Below are 21,211 nucleotides of genomic sequence, written 5' to 3'. Positions count from 1 at the left end.
TTCTGTATTCCCAAAAACTCTGGTAGCTGTTTGAATAAGCCTATCTACAAATTCAGCGTAAGGTTCATTAGCTCCTTGTATTATCTTAGATAATTGACCTTGTAAACCTCCAGGTTCTTGTAAAGACTTCCATGCCCTAACTGCATCTACAGCAATTTGTAAATATACACCAGGATCATATGCAAGTTGTTGCTGCCGATCCTCATAAGGTCCCTTTCCTAACAACATATCTAGATTTCTCTGAGGATAACCAGCTGCTGCATTTCGACTAGCCGTCTCCTTGCAAAATTCCTCATTGGCAACCTTCCATAACAGGTATTGTCCTCCATTTAGCACAGCTTTACACAAACTAGCCCAATCTGCTGGCGTCATGCTTAAGTTGGTAATGGATTCGACCAAGCTTACAGTGAAGGGTGCTTGAGGACCATAGGTTGCTACAGCCTCTTTTAGCTCCTTCACTGATTTGAAATTTAAACCCTGGTAAGTTCGCTGCCCTCCTACCTCAAATACAGGGCATACTTGAGATCCTGTCTCAGGATCCAAACTATCAACTGCGGGGGTTGGGAGTCTCTTAGCATATGGAGGTGGTGCTGTTGATTGGACACTTATGCCCTCTGGTGATAGAGTGCTGTTAGTAGCAGTCTCCTGTAGAGGTGGCGCTGTTGGTTGAACACTTATGCCCTCTGGTGATAGAATGCTATTAGTAGCAGTCTCCTGTAGAGGCGGTGCTGTTGGTTGGACACTTACGCTCTCTAATAAAAGGGTCTTATTAGCAGTCTCCTGTTTTAAATTTTCCCCTGATAGATTTTTCTGCTCTAAACTTTCTTCCTCTGTCTCACTATCTCGAAAGACCTTCTCTTTCACTTGAATCTTTTCCTCTTTCTGACTAACTTGAGAGACTTCCTCTTCTACTTGAATCAATATGTCTTCTTCTTCCTCTACCTCTGTCTGAACTGAAGGCTTTGGACTAAGCAAACTAGATACCAACGTCCACAATGACAATGTGCCAACTGGCAGAGTCCCTGGGTTGTTCTTTTCTATTCTTTTTAAATCTTCACCATGATGGTTCCATTGTGATATATCTAACAGCTCCTCCTTAAAAAGCCATGGGCTATATTCTTGTATTACATCAACGTATGCCCTGACTGCTCTTGATTTTACTGGGAAGCTTCCTTCCTCTAACAATTTACTTAACACTCTTTCGGTTTGTTTTTTACTAATTGCTGATCCCGTATTTCTACTATAATACAACCCAACAAGATGACGCCAAACAAAACCGAGACAGAATCCAATAAAAAGGGAACCACACAAAATCATTATAACAGCCTTTCTATCCTCCTGACATATGCATCCGTCCTTTCTCCCTATCTGTTCCTCAAACGCAAATAGTTTTTCCTCAGATGTGAGTGGTTTTTCTTCCCTCTTACTCATCTCCAGGGACAGGAAAGTTAAAACAAAAACGAAGCAAAACAAAAGAGGAGACTTAGAATGGCTCCCCATCCTCTCGCCCTGCCCTCAGGGGCGAGCAGTTTACTTACCCTCAGTTGCTCCCCGTGCGAGCCACCAAATGCCGAAGTCTGGCTTGGCACAAATCAGGAGCCACTTGTCAAAAAGAAACTAACTTTATTTTTAGAACTACAAACGCCAAACAAAACAGCTCCAGGGAAAAACCCTCAGAGCCCAACTGCCACCACCGGCTTCCACAAGCCTCTCTCCCCCACACCAGCCTCTCAACCTCCCACAATCCTCCTCCTCTTGAGGCCGATTGGCTGGGTTGCGTGGGCAGAGCCAAAGAAGTCACCCAATGAGCAGCTCCGTGGAGGAGCCAATCAGCTAGATGTTGCTGGGGCAGCTGTGAGCCAATCATCAGCTGGCAGTCTGAAGGGCAGGGAAACAGCCCAATGAACATCACCGCAGAGGAGCCAATCAGCTAGATGTTGCTGGGGCAGTCTGAAGCTTGCTGGCAGCTGGAAGTTTGCTGGGGCCCCTTTGGCTGTGGCTCTCAACACTAAGTTAAAGGTAAAATATTGAAAAATGAAATAGAAAACATGAGGCTCATTTATGAAATGAAATGATATCAATTATCAAAAGTTTCATTCACAGACATTCGAAAGATTTTACTGTATAAATGTACACAAAAACTGATAGAGTACTAATTTTCATTCAAGCTTAATTTCTTGATTTTATTAATCATTTATATCTCAAAAGCTTTACTAAGAAGGCTCTGTATTCTTAGTTTATTTTTGTATGTGTGCATAAAAAAATTCATAGATGACTTTCAAGTTCTTTGTTTTTTTTTTTCTAGCATAAAGTGTCTGCAGGGGTTTAAAATTAGAATACAAGACAATTCAATAAAGAAAATCCTGCTTAAATAGCAAAAATCAGACTTCTTGATCCTATGTATTAGCTGGTATGGGTGTGACATAAATTCAGTGGGGTGAGAATTAAAACATTCATATTATTCCTGACTTTCTCATTAAGAAATAATAGGATTCTTAAAATAAAAAAATGAAAAGGTCTAGAGATATTGTTTAGTAGTAGGCTACCCCTGGGTTTAATCTCCAGTACCGCAGATGATGATGATGGTGATAATAAAAATGATAATGTATATTTCAAAAGAGCTCAAAGAATAAATCATTAAAATTCTTACCACAAAAATGATAAGTATTTCAGTTGATAGGGATATTAATTAGCCTGATTTGATCATTTCACAGAAAAAAAAATATATATATATATTTGTATTGAAACCTATCATATCCCATAAATATTTACAATTATTATTTGTTAATTAAAAAAAATTTAAAAGAAATAATGGGATTCTGACAAATTTATAAATTTCCCATCTATAAGAGTGACAGTGAAATGTCTCTGTCACTTTACAGGGAAGTCATGTGATATGCTGGAAAGAAAGCAAGATTTGGGGCCAGCAGTTCACCCAGGCCATGTGTCTGTCTGGACCACTCATCCATCTGCACCACACTAGTTGCCTCTTGTCATGTTCTATTGCCCACTCTACCCCAGCACCCTCTGGCCCCTGGAAACAGAGATGTCTTCTAAGCACAAAGACAAATCTGACCACATTTTTCTTCTGCTTAAAAAATCCCAAACTCTTCATTTTTCCCAGGATAACAAACATTCATTGGCTCATCCCTACATTTGCATCTCACATCTGGTTCCTGCTCCTTCAGTCTCAGGTCCTTCAATGGCCCATATTCTCACCTTCATAGGAACTTTGCATGTATGATTTCTTTGCCTGGAAGTTTCTTTTCAGACCACATTAGCCTTCAAGTCACAATTGAGTGGTTTCAATTTTCCCTAAGTTATGGCTTGTTTGATGAATACCTGCCCCCATCTGGACTGCACGTTCGGTGAAGCCAAATGTGAGGCCTTTTGTCTGTAGATTTTATTAACACTCCTCTATTCCTATTGACTCCTACAATATCTAGCACATAACAGACATCCAACAGATATTGGGTGAATAAGTTCATAAATTTAATGATGGTGTAACTTTTCAATGAAGAAAATGATAATAGCTGCCACACAGGATGGTTAAGCTTCCTCCCAGCATTTTTACAAGCCTTTTACAAGGAAAATATGAGACAATATATTAGGAAGAACATGGCAAACAATAAAGCACATAAATATGAGTATTCCTTATAACAGAAACAGCTAAAAAACAAACTGAAATAATCACCCATAACATGTTTACACCAAGCATGAGCCAAGGAAATTTTATTTCAAGATGGAAATCTAAAGAATGAGTTTGTGTCCGTGAAACATGGCTGTAAGATAGGACATGCCAACTAATGATAATACAGACTTCTCAGTGTTGTAAATATGCAAATTGGAGAATCATTTGGATGCTCACCACTTTCTACACATGAATCCAAATTACTCCCAACAATGTCCTTCTTCACCTTATGGTGGTCACCTGCTTGCTGCAGCCTGCTGGGAGGTAACATTCAAGGTGTGTTGATACAATAATTTGTCCTCTTTTCAGTTTCTTTTGTCTGAACCATCATGACCAAAACTGAGCCTACAAAACCACACTGACCTTGGGTTAGAAAGTCAGTTATTACGTTATCATCTGAAGCATTCCTGAATAGAAGCACTTCAGAAAATATTTCTGACAAAAAGGCTCAGTATGCATTTCCTGACTTCCAGAAAGGACTGTATATTGTGTCTGTGCATATGTATTTGAATTTGTGTGTGTAAATGTGACCCTCAAGGATTCCCAAAGAAATCTAGATAGGTTATTTGTGCTTTTAAAAAATAGGCTGACTAATTTGTAAAACATGACCCAGAGTTGCAATGGTTAACTTTTTCATATGGTTTAAAAAGAAGACCGCAATAGTAGAAAAACATTTAATTGATTGAATCTTTAATTAGAAGGAAGTACATGCAACAGAAAATTGAGATAAAAAAGCAATTTGGGTATTTATAATTTTCATGAAAGGATCTTATGTTAGAGTAACATTCCTATCAGTGTTTATAAAATACATGTAATATCCATATTCTTGGTCCAGTTCTGAGGTTCATCACAGCCTTCCCATATTGCACATTGTATTTATCTGCCCAGTTTCATTTTTTGCAATGTGCCACTTACCCAAACCAGATAAAATTCCTGGTGCTCTGCTACCTCTCAATAAATCTGCAAAGCTTCCATATATTGTCTGTGCTGCAATACACCATTCGCTCCCAGAGATAATGCTGTCCAATTCACCTGCAGTACACTAAGTTTACAGAAAGGACCACCAATACTTTCCTTTGCTACAGTATATTTAACTATTTGGAGAGGACTTTCCTTAGAGTGAAACTATGTTTTAATGGGATATTTCAGATTATATCAAGAAAAGAGTAAAATAATAATAATGATGTCAATATTTTCTGGATATAAGGATGGCTTCCTCTGAGTTACCAACATGGAACCAGAGTCCCAAGGTCCTTCTCATTGTGGTGATAGACTTGCTGCTAATAATGCAGTCTTTCACATTTAAAAACTACTACTTTGTTGTTGTTAAGGATGTAAAAAAATGGATTTAAATGAAATATAGAAAAATGATGTCTGATTTTTTTTCATTATCACCAAGATCAGAAAGCTGCTTTTTTCTTTGATTAGGACTTTTAACCATATAATAGGGCTACCTTGCATTTATCTAGAGAAGTAAATAGATTAGAAAACTTTCACTTGCATGATCTCATATAATCCTTATGGCCTTTTTTTTTCTTTTTGGTTTTGTTTTTAATCACTTAGCTTCCTGAAATTACTCTTGGGATGTAAGAGATGGAAAGAAATATACCATTTTATAATCCCACAGAAGCTAAAGCACAAAGAGGTTAAATGCCTTGACAAAGATCTCAGGGCAAATAAGGTTCAGTGAGAAAAAGAGAATCATTTCTCTCTAGTCTAGATAACTTTCTCCCAAGTAGCATTCTGGTGAGATTATGTGTAGATAACTGAAGTTGGTATATATTTTCCCCCTGGGATGTGCATTTTCTGCTCAGTAATCCTGTCAGGCAGGCTATTTTAGAATGCAGGTTTGAATGGTGGTGACAAAAGATGGATCTACATATAGATATGCAGCAGGTGGAAGGGGAGGAGCTTGGGAGAACTAAGTGTGAAAACACAAAGGCAGAGAGAAAGCATATTGTTGCAAGATAAATAGAACAGTCAGTGGGCTGCCTTGGGGGTTTGTTTGTTCTTGAAGTAGAAGTCTAAATCAGTCATTTCTTTAATTTCTGTTTTTTTGTTTCTTCATATGTGTTACTCCCAATTTGTATTGGGTTGCTAACAGCACAGCACATAGCAATATATAGCAATTTTAAATGTAAATTAAGCAAACTTCTTGGGCAGATCAATAATAAATAAATCTTAAATATAAATACATAGTCTTGAAAACAAGAGACCTTCAAAATTACCAGATAATAAAAATGCTTGTGTGTATTTCAGTTTAGAAAAATAATTAAAGTAGAATTTTACTGCAAGGTAGGTAGTCTACTAGGCCATGAGAAGGATGTGATATTTTTGCATCAAACCTAAATTTTTCTTTTGATGATTTATAAGTATTCATGTGTGCCAAGAGTCTGTGTGGTTCCTCCCAGATCATAAAGATCTCCCATCTCCTATTGTTTTAAATAAAATGCAATAAAACCATTTTATAGAATTCCTGATATATAGGAGCATTTTATCAATTTTAAGATAAAGTAAATATAGTTCTAGAATGCTAAGTGACAAAAATAAGAACTATACCAGAAGTTTGTATCATTTGTAGAAATCTAGTGTCTACCCTGTACCCTGTATCTGTGTCTAGATTTCAATAAAAGTTCTGCATCACTTAGGATGATATTATTGAATTGTGGATTTGTAACATCTTACATAAATTATGTAAAAATGTCTACTCCTCAATAAACCATCCATGCTACTTCCTACAGTCTGGAGAATTTTCCTTAGAGATTTGATTTTAAGACCAGGGCAAACTTACTAAGCTGACTTTGGAGAGCTAGAGAAATCATAGCTCAAGGTACAATGTCAGTGTCAACATTCTGAGTTTCCTGTAAACCCCAGGAATTTTATTTCTGAGCATTATTTGGGTTACTGCCATTTTCTTGACAGACAGACCCGATCAGTATTATCCAACCTCAAGAAAACAGGTCTCCTTTGTCTCTCCTGCAGAGTCAGCAGAGAAACCCCATAGCAGTTATGTAAGACTGCAGTGATGAAGAAAATTATTTATTCTAACCCAATTTATTTTTCATCTCCCTTAAATTATTTCATTAATAGAGAATGACAATGAAAATACATGAAAAATAAAAGAAAATTAACACTACAATCTATACTGTGGGCAAGAGGATAAAATGAAAAAAGAGTAAATATTTACTGAGCGTTCACTCATCCACTGTATGCTAGGTACTCTTCAAATATGTTGAATGCTTATGTAGATATCAACCAGGCAAATAAACCTACAATTTCTAGTCATGTTTATTTTCTTTAGCTTCAGGTATTCAAACCTTTAGGATGACTTCTGGAGTCAAATGGAAGGAACGTTGCTTTCACTCTTACAATAGGAACAAAGCTAAGAAAACTGAAAATTAATTATTTTGATCCCATCAGATAATTAAGGTCACAGGGCAAACAACCAATTCCAGGCACAGATGCCCATGGAGAGAAACAGGACCTGAGCATTTGTTTTCCCAGGACAGAAGTTTCCAGAGGCCTTATAAACTAGCAGGTAGATTAAATCAGAAATGTTAATAAACTGGTAAGGGCTCAGTGTAAGCCAGCCAGAAGAGGGCAAAGACCCTGGGGACCCTGTCCTTGCTGGATTGTCCTCCTGGAGCCCCACCAGTCTCTGGGATAACCAAACTCCAGGTTCCAATTCAACTGGGAACCTGAAGAGATCATGGGATGTGGGATTTGCAGTTTTATAACCTAGACAAGCTTGTGGGAAACCCAAGGAAGTTTCTGAATGCTGTTGCCTGGAAACCTAGCAGCCATTGCCAATATCTGCCCAGACTAATGAGGGAAAGGGGACAGGGTACCACCCAACTGCTCCAAGACCCATCTCTCCTTTCTCCTCTGCTTAAATTCCAGCATCATTTGCAGTGTGTTAAATGTGTAGTTTTAAAAAGTCCAAGCATACTTTACATCTCAAAAGCACCCCTATGAGCAAACTCAGGAAAGTGTTTTTTTTTTTAAAAAAAAAATTAAAATCATCTCTCTCACAAAGGAACTTCCTGAAACATAATGTAGCAATAACCAATTTGAAAATTATTTTCTTACTGAAATTAATTTTACTTGCCACACTTTTTTTGCTACTCTAAAATATGCACAGATAGCATAATCTTTTTTTTCTTTACCTAAAATCTCTCTGTCTTCTACTGGATTACTCAGCTAGATTTCAATTACAAATGTGATTTTGAAGTCCAAACTCTTAACAGGGAAATTAAAATGAGTACCCTTATCAAAATAAGTATGCATACTTCTAACTTCCTGATCCCAAGAGCATCTTAAGATTGTGGTTCAGAGTAAAATGTCCTTCATATTTATCTTTGTTTTCTTTTCACTCATAACTCTGAATTTTAAGGAAGAACCAAGACTACACTTTTAAAAATAATGAAGAAAAAATCACCAAAGGAATAAAATACATGACATATGTGATATTTAAAATCAGTTTGGGGAGGGGAGAGTAGGGGAGGGAAGATAGTAGAGGATAGGAAGGGCAGCAGAATATAACAGACACTAGTATGGCAGTATGTAAAAAAGTGGATGTGTAACTGATGTGAGTCTGCCAAATGTATATGGGGTAAAAATGGGAGTTCATAATCTGCTTGAATTAAATGTATGAAATATGATATCTAGAGCTTTGTAATATTTTGAACAACTACTACTACTACTACTAATAATAATAATAATAAAATAAAATCAGTTTAATGTTTTGTTCTCAATATATTCAGGGCATTTATACCAAATAATAGTATTATTTATGTATTGAAATATAATTTCAGGCAGTTGCTCTTCCATTTAATTTAGCAAGTTAGAAGTTCATGAATTAAGCCTGGCATTCTTTGTCTTCACAGGCATTGAAGGCATTCTTTTCAAAAGGAAAAGAACATTGAATTCTTATAAGTCATTTTTAAAATTTGTTTTATTTTATTTTGCAGTATTAAGGATTGAACCCAAACTTTGAGCATGCTCTACCTCTGAGCTACATCCCTAGCCCTTTTAATTTTGTTTTGAGATAGAGTCTTGCTAAGTTGCCCTCGTTGGCCTTGAATCCTCCTGCCTCAACCTTCTGAGTCCTGAGATAGGCATGCACTGTTATGCCTGGCCCCTAAAAGTCAACTTTAATTAAAAATGCACATAATGTAAAGAATGATTATGATGTATTACTATTTTTCTCCTGTTCACACTGTGCTGGATCCATCAGTCACATCTCCCAAATTTGTATTCAGTGACATCATGTTGTTAGCTTGAAATCAACTATATGGGAGCTTGGCAATTATCAGATGCTACATCCAGAAATGTCAATGCAAATATTGCCTAGTGCATAATATCTAAGATATATATGCTTGCTTACTGCAGAAAAGCATAAAGGTGGTATTCTAAACTCATGAAGAAGCTATCAAGATGACCTTGGGGGGTGCTGTAACTGTATAGTAGTTCCTCCTCTGTGGCTATGTGCTTAACCTCTTTCTGAAAATATTTTCACCCTGGTTCACAATGAGTCATAAATTATCTATCATAACAAAAAATTCCTGAGATGGTCTCCAAAAAAAAAAAAAAAAAGATATGTCCATCTGCAAATCCCTGAAATCTTTCAATGTATAACTTATTTGGAAAAGGGTTTTTATAGATGTAATTGTTTAAAGAATTTGGGATGAGAGCATCATCGATTACCTGGGTGAGCCCTAAATCCAATGATAAATGCTCTTGGAATACAAAGGAGAAGACACAGACACAGAGGAGAAGGCAAAGTGAGGATGAAGGCAGGTTGGAGAAGTGCAGTTCCAAGCCAAAGAAGCCAAGCTACCCCTGAAGACACCAGAAGCTGGAAAAGGCAAGGAAGTGGTCTTTCCTAGTGCATAGCAGGAATATGAACCTGATAACATTTTACTTCTGACATCAAAACTGTAAAAAACAACAAACAAACAAACAAAACCAAGTTGTTTTAATTCACCAGAATATAGCTGCCGCAGTCTGGCTGGGCACAAAATCACAAGCTACTCAAGCAGGAACAAACTTTATTTTTGAAATTGCCGCCAATGCCCGTAGGCTGGGGGGGGGATGCCAATCTACACAGGCAGCATTCTCCCGGCCACTCCAACAGGAAATCCCTCCTCCGGAATTTCCTCCTACTGCACTTCCCCAAACAATGGGAACTCTCCAGGAGTCCCATAGCAGGCCAAGGTGGACAGCAGGGGTCTAATATACATATGAATGCAGATCTTAACATAATCATATCATCTCAATGGCTTGCTGGCATCACCTTTCAACAAAAAATGCCATGCATCATACTACTTGGCTATGGCTCTTAGCATATAGCAATTTGTTAAAGCAGACACACAGGAAATCAGGACTAGGACCCAGTGGAATTCAGATTTATTCTGATCATTTCGTTTTTTAAATTTTTTTATTTGTTTTAATTAGTTACACATATAGTACAATGACCTTGACATATCATACATTTGAATCATATAGGATACAATATCTCATTTTTCTGAGTATACAAGTTGCAGAATCACATTGGTCATGCATTTATATATATACACACAGTAATAATAATGTCTGCTTCTTTAAGGCACATGATATTCCAAGAACTACTAATTCCAAAACTATAGTAGAACCGAAATCTCTTATCCTCTACCTTGGCACTTATTTCCTCTATAAAAGCATCCTTTCATTCATGTATTGTCAATGTGGGCATTTCATAAGAAACTTAGTTCCAGTGTCTGCTCTCCTGTGCATCTTTTACATATGGCTGAAGTGAATCATTTGATCTGGCATTTCTCCCACCCCCCTACTCAGCAAAGACTGGCTCTTTCTAATTTGAGGTTTTCTCAGCAGCTAGGAGGGTGTGATCAATACCAAACTGTGACAATTTAAGCAACAGAGAAACATCACTTTAAAGAGGAAATACCAAACATTATCAAATAAAAGCTGAAGATGAGACAATAAGCCACAGGACTACATGTCAGAAAAACATAAAAAGAAAAAAAAAAACCAAAGCAACTTCCTATATTTTGCATTTGTACACAGCTTCCTACTTGTTTTGCAGTCTCACCTCATACCATTTTCTATATTTGCAGGCATACTAACTGTTTGCACTCCTGCAGCCTTTAGCTAAGATTTATTTATTTAGTTTGTTTGTTTTGAGGTAAGATTTATTTTAAATTGACTTGGCTATTCATACAACAGTACCAGTGACTGTGAAAAAAAGAAGTCTTACTTTTTTGCCAAGGAGTTGTATTTTCTGAAAGTCTTTAGTTGATTACCAAAAATTCATCTTTCAGAAGTCATATGCATGAAGATATTCATTTCCACAAAAAATAGAAAGGAAGCTACATGATCAACAACAGGGAACTTATGAAATAATCTCTAATACAGGAATTCAGTAACTAGTAAGCATCCACTAAGACAGTATTTATGAAATCAATGAAGCAACATAAAAGGGGATGGACTTTCCATGCAAAATTTGGTTCAGAAAACAATTGATGAAGTGGAAAGTCAGTCTAAGTAATTGAAAAAAAAATTCATAATATAAAACCATGTGTCCGTTTTATGATTAATATTCACAATGTGTAAGAAACTCATGCAACTCAATAACAAAAACCAAACAAAACCAAATAACTTGATTTAAAAATGGGCAGAAGTAATAGGAATAAAATAACACTGCCCTTGAGAAAGCTGCATTATTTTTAAATTGAAAAATGTTCTATTTTTACCTGAAGACCCAGTTGTTATTATTTTTCCCAGGGTAACTCATTTGTAAGAATATCAGCTATTTTAAGACAGATACATGATACAAATAATGAATTATTTAAATGCGAATTAGAATAGCAACATAATTAAAAAATAAAGTAAAATAAAATTTTTTTTTAAAAATGGACAGAAGGAACTAAATAGAACTTTCACCTTTTTCCAAAGAAAACCTGTAAATGATCAACAGATACATAAATAGGTATTCAATATCACTAATCATCAGAGACACAGAAGTCTAAAACACAGTGGGATATTATCTCACACCTACTAGGGTAACTATTATGAGAAAGACAAGAGGAATGAGTGTTAATGAAGGTTCTGAGAAAAGGAAACACAAGTACAATGTTGGTGGAAATGTAAATTAGACAGTCCTTAGGGAAAATTGTATGAAGTTTCCTCAAACATTAGAAATGAAAGCTAGAAAAGGTAAGGGTAGGAAAGAGCAGGGAAATCCCATGAAAAAAGAAGGAGCAGAGACAGGGGATTGAGGGAGAGGGAGAGAGATGGAAAAAGAGGAAAATGGTGGATGAAGTTGACCAAATTATGCTGCATACATACACAAATACACAACAGTGAATTTCACCTTTATATATACCTATAAAGCACTAATTTAAAAAATGTATAAATAAATAGAAGGAAGACCAGTATGTAGAGAAAGGGAAACTGGGAGGAAGGTATGAAGGGAAAGGGGAAATTACTGGGGATTGAAGTAGAACAAATTATATTCCATGCTTACACAATTATGCCAAAAGGAACCCCCAAATTATGTATAACTATAATGCACTAATAAAAACATAACCCTCTCCAAAATTAGAAATATACTACCCAGCATATGAACTCCCAGTGGAACTCTGTACCCATTCATCTATCTGACTCCTCCCTTTTATTCAAACCTGTTCATTTTTGATGCCTTATTCCAGGTCTTCTTGGCACATATTTCCAGAGAATTTCAATGGATATTAGTAAGCATCAATGTGAGAAGGAATTGAAAAATATTATGCAACTATTAGGTAATGCTATTGTTATAGGATGGCATGAGTTTAATTATGGTTAATGAAAAGGTCTTAGAACATTTAAACCTATAGTTTTCCAATTTTAAAAAATTAGAAAGATGTGTTCTAGAAAAAAACAGATTAGTGAAAATAATACCAGTCACGGGAAGAGTTCTAGAAAGGACTATGATACCGTGATGTGTTTGGCTAAGATAGGAAATATGATCACTAGAAGCAACAAGAACAGAACGTTTCAAACTGATCATATTTTTGATCATCTTTGTTAGCCTAGATCTGAGAAATGATTTTAGCAATGTACCTCTCAGAAGTCTAATGGCATCTTCTAGGTGGGACTAAGAGGTCTGAGCTGAATGCAAACACATTAGGCAAATCCTCAGCTGGCTGAATATCTGCATCCAAGCATTTGATTAAAATAGAGGCCAACTTGAAGAGAAGGTTCTATAGTCATGCCATAAGTTGGACTGCTCTCTGTAACACTTTACCAGTGACTTAAATACATTTTTGGAAGGCATTCTAATTAAACATGTCAACTAGAATAGCTGGAAAAAATTATGAAGGCTGAATAACAGATGAAATCAAGAAGTCCCAGAAAAACTAAAGTTTCAGTCAAAGAAAGTCAAAATAAATAAATAATTAATAAATAAATAAATAAAGCAGGCTTTGTTTGAAATGATTTAGCGTAACCATAGACTTATGTAAGTACTCTGAACATGTTTAAGGTAGGCTAAATTATGCTGTTTGGTAGCTCAAGTTTATTATATAAATATATTTGCAACTACAATATTTTCAATTTTCAAAGGGTTTATCAGGATGTAACTCCATCATAAATCAAAGACCACCTGAACAAATAAACATGAGCCTTTCCCTCAGGTTTCTAATCAGCTGGGTAAGGCACAGCTGAACAACAGTTAACATTAAAACAACAACAATAAAAGCAGACATTATGTTGGCTGCACCACCAATTTGAGCCATGCAGTCACGGGAATGCAAAGCACATTTTTCAGGGTGATTTAAAGATATATGGGGCCATTTGACTGTCAGCAAGTACATTTTTTTTCTTGAGCTTACTGGACTACAGTTTGAAAGGCATTTTATGTTCCAGATACCATGATTTGATGGGGGGAATAAATTATCTGAAGGCTAGGCAAGGGACTGTTACCAAAAAGATAAGTACGTGGAAACTCAGGCAAAGGAAGACATATTGAAAAAATAGGGTATCTGCCTTATGTGTTTGCTTTTCATCATTGTGACCAAGTTAATTTTGGGCTTACGATCAGAGGTTGAGTCCATGGTCAAGTGACTCCATTGCTCTAGGCCTGAGATGAGTCAGAAAATGATGGTAGAAGGGCAGAGGAAAGCAGCTCATAACAACCAGGAAGCAGACAGAGCTTAAATGCAAGGAGCCAGGGATAATCTGTTGAGGGCACATTGCAGTGAACTATTTCCTCTAGCCATGCCCTACCTCCATGTAGTTACCACCCATTAATCTATTTAGATTATTAAACTACCTATTAGGTTACAGCTTTCATTATCTAATCATTTTACCTCTGCATTCTTGCAGGGTCTCCAACATGAGCTTTCCAGGGACACCTGATATCCAAGCCAAAACACTTTAGAAAAGACACAATTATAGAAGTACCTACAGCCATATGCTTAACAAGCTCTCAGATGGAAGGAGGGCAGGACCAGCCAGGTGAAAATTATAGAAAGGCTTATTTCAGCTGAGTATAGGGAATAACATGCTAATCATTCACTTGACCCCCACAGAGAATGTGTTCTCTTGAGCAGTAGCAAGATGTACCTTCCTGGAAGTTTTCAGGCAGATAGTAGACCATATTCTTTGAAGTTTGTTATACATGGGGATGCCTGCATTTTGTAGGCGTATGAATTAAGATAAGAGAAATAACAGATGCTTCCCTTATAATTCTCTTCTCTCCCCATAACTGGATATACATATCTACAGTAAGCATGGGCTGCATGTGGACAGATAGCGTTACTGAAAAATGACAGGTGGTTTGACAAAGTATTTCACAAGTTGTGAGCAATTGATGAAGGTTTGTAAACAACGATTTGATATAGTGTAGGAACCAGAAATGCTAGAATGATAAAGTGATATTGTCACAAAAAGAATTGTTTTCTGCTGAAGAACATTGAATATTGTGTGTTTGTCATTAACAGATTCTCTCTGCTTTGCATAGGTACAGGAGCATACTGTAGTTATTATCAAATTCAAAACATGAAAATCAAAAAGGGGCCAGCAATCTGAATTATGCCCAGAATTGGTGCTAAAATCAATTGCCCAAAAAACGTAAGAAGGAATCTTTCAGACTTTCAATTTATTCCTCACATCTCACAGCATTTTATAGTTCCATTTAATATAAGAAAAACAAGTAAAGGATGCGACCTTTGGATACAGAACAGATCCTGGTGTAACTAATACTGTCTTCTTTAAAATTGCTTACAATTTCAAATATGTGAAATTCAATAACTTCACATCAATTTACCCTTGATCTTCACTCAAATTAATCTAACATATCCATTCTACAATATGACATCTGAAAAAAATATGACATCTGTTATTTGGAAATATAATTAACGACAAAATAAATATTTGTTATCTTTTTAATATTTCTATCTTCAATAAAAATTTCCCAGAGCAAAGATATATGCAAAGATTAGCAGAAGGAGATTAAAATCAATTTTAAGGTCACTACACATTTGAAACATTTTAAAATAATAACTTTTTAGGAATCTGGAGTTCACCAACTTTGAATTATAATCATGCCAAAGTTAAGGTTCAATTTTGCACTCTAAAAAGGTTCAATTAGAACATCAGAGTATTATTGAAAACATAATTGCTATCTTAAAATATTAATGCAGGTGAAAAGATAGTACTAATTATAATAAAAATTTTTCATTTGTTGTAACATTGGTTAGTTGGTTGATGTTGAAGGGAATAGCACTAGAAATTCATGAAATTTTGGAACTGGAAGACAAAAGATTAACTTAAAATATTTTTTAGCCTTTAGATTTGGGAACTGAGACCAGAGAGTTCAAACTCCTGCCAGGCTCAAGAACCTGGCCTATGGGGCCAAGACTGGAACCCAGACACTGTCACTATCAGGTGTCTTTATATTTTTTATTTTTTATATTCAGAGGGTAAGTGAGATTGGGAGTAAATAAAATCTGGAGAAGCTATAAGGAGTGCTTGGTTTGCACAATGAGCTACATAAAGCCCTGTCCTTCTTCCACTGGGCAGCCCATTAAGCATGTCATCATTGCTGTCACACTGCTTCTCTAACCATGTCTTTTCAAAGCTAAACACCTTAATTTTTTTCCAATGTGCCCCTCATTTGCTCATGATTTCATACAGCTATCTTTCTGGAATTTCTAGAGAGATGTGGAAAAATCAAAGGTATACCACTTCTCTTACAGAAATAGTCTGTTGGAGCTCAGAAGGCAAGCCAGCAAACCTAAAAATCAATGGAAACTCAAATCACAGATCAAGACACTAATACAGGAAGTAAAAGGGCATGTCAAATTGCTTGTCAATATGTACACCATGAATGTTTCCAGAATCCTGAGCAAAGATGAGGAGGTGTAAGGATGTTCTTCCAAGAAAGTGGAAATTGAATTGGATCTAAATAATGGGTGGAATTTAGCAGGAAAAAAAACCAGGAAAGTCAAGATTACACAAGATTAAACTGTACGAGTAAATATAAATCATGTTCATGTCTGTAAAGTATTCCCCAAATACATGAAAATGTTATCATTTCTATTATATAAGGGTGATTTTCATTGTCAGTGAAAGCAATTATGCATTTATTTTCTGTTCTGCTTGAGTGCAGGGAGAATCAAGCAAACTGGGAACCATTAATTCAATTTTTTACTTATTGATACTTTTACCCTTTATGTAATATATAATATATAATATAATATAACATATATTATACACACACACACACCATATAAACTTCTGAGAGAAAATAATAAACCCAGGAATATGTGGAGGGCAAGCCATCAAAAAAGTGTAGCACACAGGCCATTCATTCACAAGGGGCACAAAGGTGACTACCAAAGACACTCAGGCATTGGTGAAAAATGAATCTGTAATTTGGGAGAAAAGTTTTGCCCTGGTGTTTACAAAAGGAAGTTACCTAATGATATATTGGCTAGTGGCCTTGACTTCATCTTCCAAACCTATAGCTACAGTGAATAACTCATACAGCTGTTTCTTACTATGTCTCTCAGGGTAAGACAAGAACATTATTCTGAGGCACAACCCACTAAAAGCAATGTTATGAGGTGCCCCAAGAGTGTCTTGAATGCTGTAGATCTCTGATGATCTGGATATCTTGATACAAGAGTAAAATTTATACTATATACAGGAGTATGCTACACTTTCAGTCTGTGCTTATTCATTTATCACATGAGTTTAATTGAGCTTCTGGTATGTCACAGTCATTAAACAGGTAACAGTGGATAATATTCCACTGAGCGAATATATACAAATAAACAAACAAATAAATGGTATATGATGCACGCCATAGCAAAATATGAACCAGCAAATGTGATAGAGGACATGATGTGTGTGGGTGCTGCTAGGCCAGAAAGAGTCTTCATGAAAGCTCTTTCAAATAGGACAACATTTGAGTAGAGACATCAGCAAAATGAGGAAGTGTGGTGAGCCGCCTCTGCCGTTTATGCAGATTATGGTCGCCATTACAAGATGGCGCTTGCTCCGCTGTGGTTTATGACAAACAACTCCTTATTTGGGAGAGTTGGCGCATGGCTTTTCAGCACCCTATGAGAAAGTTCCACGTGGCAGCTTCGCATTGGGGCTTGAGATGCTATATTAAGGCTGGGAGGGGCATCTGAGGGATCAGTAGAAGAAATATCAAGGGCCTGAATAAACTGCTGAAAGAAGATTCCTGAGTTGCGTCTTCCTTGCAGGCAAGGGGTCGCGACAAGTGGTGCCGAAACCCGGGAACCAGAACTTTCAGCGGTCAGGGGTGGTGCACCGGTTAGTCCCAGGTAAGTGGGATCCGCGATCAAAGCGGGGCAGCTCCTCTGTAAATAAAGAGAGAGAGGGAAAAAGGTATTTGCTCTTCTGCAAATAAAGAGAGAGCGTTATATTTTATTGCAGCTGCACTGTGTACTTTCGCTTTTACTTTCGCTTTGTTTTTTTTTTTTTTGTGCTTCTTTTGTTGTGTCATGGGTGCCGCGTCTTCAAGTCCGCTTCTCCTGGCCCTAGACGGCCTGTTATGTTCCAAGGGACTAGAAGTAAAGCGTAGTACTTTACAGAGATTTTTACAGAAGACAGATATTGCTGCACCGTGGTTTGCATTTTCGGGCAGCCTTACTATACCTAGTTGGGATAAATTAGGCAAAGATCTTGACTTTGCTTCTGAGCAGGGCATATTAGAGGGTGGGGTGATACCCCTTTGGAAGATGGTCCGTAGTTGCCTTACAGATGGCAGATGTCAGGAAGCACTTACTAAAGGACAGGAAGTTCTAGAGCAATTACATGAGGAGAAATCAGAAACGGCAACAACAAAAAGTGAGATATCTTAGGAGGATGGGAGTGTGCGGGACATGAAACAGGGGAGGAGACGATCATATCCAGATCTCAGTACGCTGCGTACACCCCCATGCAAAGTGCGGAACGTGAAACAGGGGAGGAGACGATTGTATCCAGATCTCAGTACGCTGCGTACACACCCATGCGAAAGTGGGTCAGAGGAAGAAGAGGATGAGGAGGAAGAACTTGGGAGGCTGTCTCGTCAGCTAGAGAGTGTAGATATAGGAGAGGGAAACAGAAATAAACAGGGGCTCAGGAAAAATGATCCTCCGGATCCACCGCCGTACGGTTGGGGTGTTTCGGGGAGAGCTTTCCATGCCCAAACATGAAGGGCTGTTAACGCTGAGATGGGTCTTGCTTATCCAGTTTTTCAGGATGACAATAGGGGAAGATTCCATGAACCCTTAGATTTCAAAATTGTGAAGACCCTGGCGGAGTCCGTGCGCACTTATGGGGTGGATGCCGCCTTCACACTAACTCAGGTGGAGAGTCTGTCTAGATACTGCATGACTCCTTCTGATTGGGCTAGCCTTGTTTGGGCTTGTGTTTCCCCAGGCAAATATTTGGACTGGAGAGCATTTGTGTTAGAGGTCGCAGTAGAGCAGGCCGCCCAAAACCATGCGGTGGGACACCCCCACTGGGACAAAGATATGCTTTTAGGACAGGGTAGATTTGCTAATCAACAGACAGGATTTCCTCTTGAGGCATATGATCAAATTAATAATATTTGCATTCGGGCATGGAAGTCACTTTCAAATAGAGGAGAGGTGTCTGGTAATTTGACCAAGATTATACAAGGCCCTACAGAACCTTTTTCAGATTTTGTAGCAAGGATGGTGGATGCCGCCGGAAAGATTTTTGGGGATCCTGTTAGAGCCATGCCCCTTATCAAGCAATTGGTCTTTGAACAATGCACCAAGGAATGTAAAGCAGCAATCACTCCTTATAAAAACAAGGGCATAGAAGCATGGATGAAGGTGTGTAGAGAGATTGGAGGACCTTTAACTAATGCAGGTCTTGCAGCTGCTGTCCTTCGGATTGCAAAAGGGGGCGGTCCTGGTGCTGGAACATGCTTCCATTGTGGTCAACCCAGTCATTTCAAACGTGAATGTCCCAAAAAAGGCAATTATACTGGACCTCCTCACGGTGGCCCTTCCAATGGCCCTCGTCAACCGGGGCTGTGTCTAAAATGCAAAAAGGGGAAGCATTGGGCAAAAGAGTGTAGATCAGTGAGGGACATCCATGGACAGCCTATTTCAGCTGGGCAAAAAAACGGCCGACGGGGCCCCCGACCCCAGGGCCCACAAATATATGGGGCAGTGGAGAATGTCACACCCGAACCCGAGACATGGCCATCTCTATGCCATCCCATGAGACGCGGAGAGCCACTACAAGTGCCGCGGGATTGGACCTCTGTTCCACCTCCAGACTTGTATTAACACCTAAGATGGGAGTCCAATTGGTGGAAACTGAGTTCAAGGGGCCTTTACCACCTGGCACTGTAGGTTTGCTAATTGGACGTGCATCTTCTATCTTACAAGGTCTTCATGTTTTCCCTGGAGCCATAAGCCCTGATGCTGTAGGGGCAGTAAAGGTTATGGTGGAAGCTCCAAGGGGCATTGTGTCTATCACCCCAGGGGATCGGATTGCTCAATTGCTAATTTTGCCTAGCTTACATAGCCACTTCCCTGCTGACTCAAGGTCACGGACGGGAAGTGAGATTGGTACCACCGGAGGGAATTGTGCCTATTTGTCACTGGATATGAGCAATCGCCCCACTTTGGAATTAAGCATAGAAGGTAAATATATTGTGGGATTGCTGGATACAGGAGCATACCGTAGTATCATAGCCCTTAAGGACTGGTCTAAGGGATGGCCAGTGCAGACTTCTGATCAATCCCTAAGAGGACTTGGATATGCCCAAGCTCCTCAAATCAGCTGTAGACATCTTTCTTGGAAGGACCTGGAAGGACACAATGGTACCTTTCAGCCTTATGTACTTGATCTACCTATTTCTTTATGGGGCCATGATTTGATGAAAGACATGGGGTTCACTCTTAGTAATGACTATTCCCCAGTGTCTCAACAAATTATGCAAAATATGGGGTATAGGCCAGGTCTAGGACTAGGAAAACACCTACAGGGGCATAGGCATCCTGTGAAAGGTCATCAAAAGCTTAACAGATTTGGTCTGGGTTTTTCCTAGGGGCCACTGGGGCTCAAATACCTATAACATGGCTCACCAAGGAGCCTTTTTGGGTGCCTCAGTGGCCTCTTCCCTCGGCTAAATTGGCAGCAGCATATGATTTAGTTAAAGAACAACTTGACTCGGGTCACATCCAACCTTCTACTTCTCCATGGAATACTCCCATATTTGTCATTAAGAAAAAATCAGGGAAGTGGCGCCTACTGCATGATCTACGAGCAGTTAATGCTCAAATGCAACTTATGGGGCCCATTCAAAGAGGGCTGCCGCTGCTCTCCTCTGTTCCTCAGGGCTGGCATGTTATTGCTATTGACATTAAAGACTGTTTCTTTTCTATTCCTTTGCATCCTAAAGACTCACAGCATTTTGCCTTCACCCTTCCCTCATGTAACCACGAGGAACCAGATCAAAGGTTTGAGTGGGTGGTGTTACCGCAGGGAATGGCTAATAGTTTTACCATGTGTCAGATGTATGTGGGGAAGGCACTCGCACCTCTCAGACAAAAGTATTCCTCCATCAAGATCATTCATTATATGGATGATGTATTATTGGCCGCTAAATTAGAGCAAACAGTTAATGAGGCCTATAAAGAACTGGTAAGGCTGTTAGCTCAATATGGACTGCATATTGCACCTGAAAAGGTTCAAACGTGGGATTCTATTAAGTATTTGGGAGCGACAATTGGGTATGACAAATTAAAACCACAAAAAATCACCATAAGAACTCAGAATCTCCACACTCTAAATGATTTTCAAAAACTGCTGGGAGATATTAATTGGATAAGAGGATATTTACATATTCCTAATATTGTGCTCCAGCCTTTGTATACTACTCTTAAGGGAGATCCAGATCTTGCTTCCCCTCGTAGCCTCATCAAAGAAGCTAGAGCGGCCCTTGTACAAGTAGAAGAAGCCATACAGCATGCTACTCTG

At 38.2% G+C, this 21,211-nt stretch overlaps 1 protein-coding gene across 1 annotated transcript in view; it reads left to right on the top strand.

Annotated features, from left to right (window-relative positions):
* LOC144364882 (protein O-mannosyl-transferase TMTC1-like) overlaps positions 1-21,211 on the top strand; it is a 94,438-nt gene that overhangs the window by 54,731 nt on the left and 18,496 nt on the right. The window contains exon 2 of the mRNA XM_078014970.1: positions 17,446-17,526. Within this exon, the coding sequence (XP_077871096.1) occupies positions 17,446-17,526 (81 nt within the window). The remainder of the gene's footprint in view (positions 1-17,445; positions 17,527-21,211) is intronic.

Source organism: Ictidomys tridecemlineatus, chromosome 6 (assembly GCF_052094955.1).
Source record: "Ictidomys tridecemlineatus isolate mIctTri1 chromosome 6, mIctTri1.hap1, whole genome shotgun sequence".
Lineage (NCBI taxonomy): Eukaryota > Metazoa > Chordata > Mammalia > Rodentia > Sciuridae > Ictidomys > Ictidomys tridecemlineatus.
This window is presented reverse-complemented; position numbering and strand designations above follow the sequence as displayed.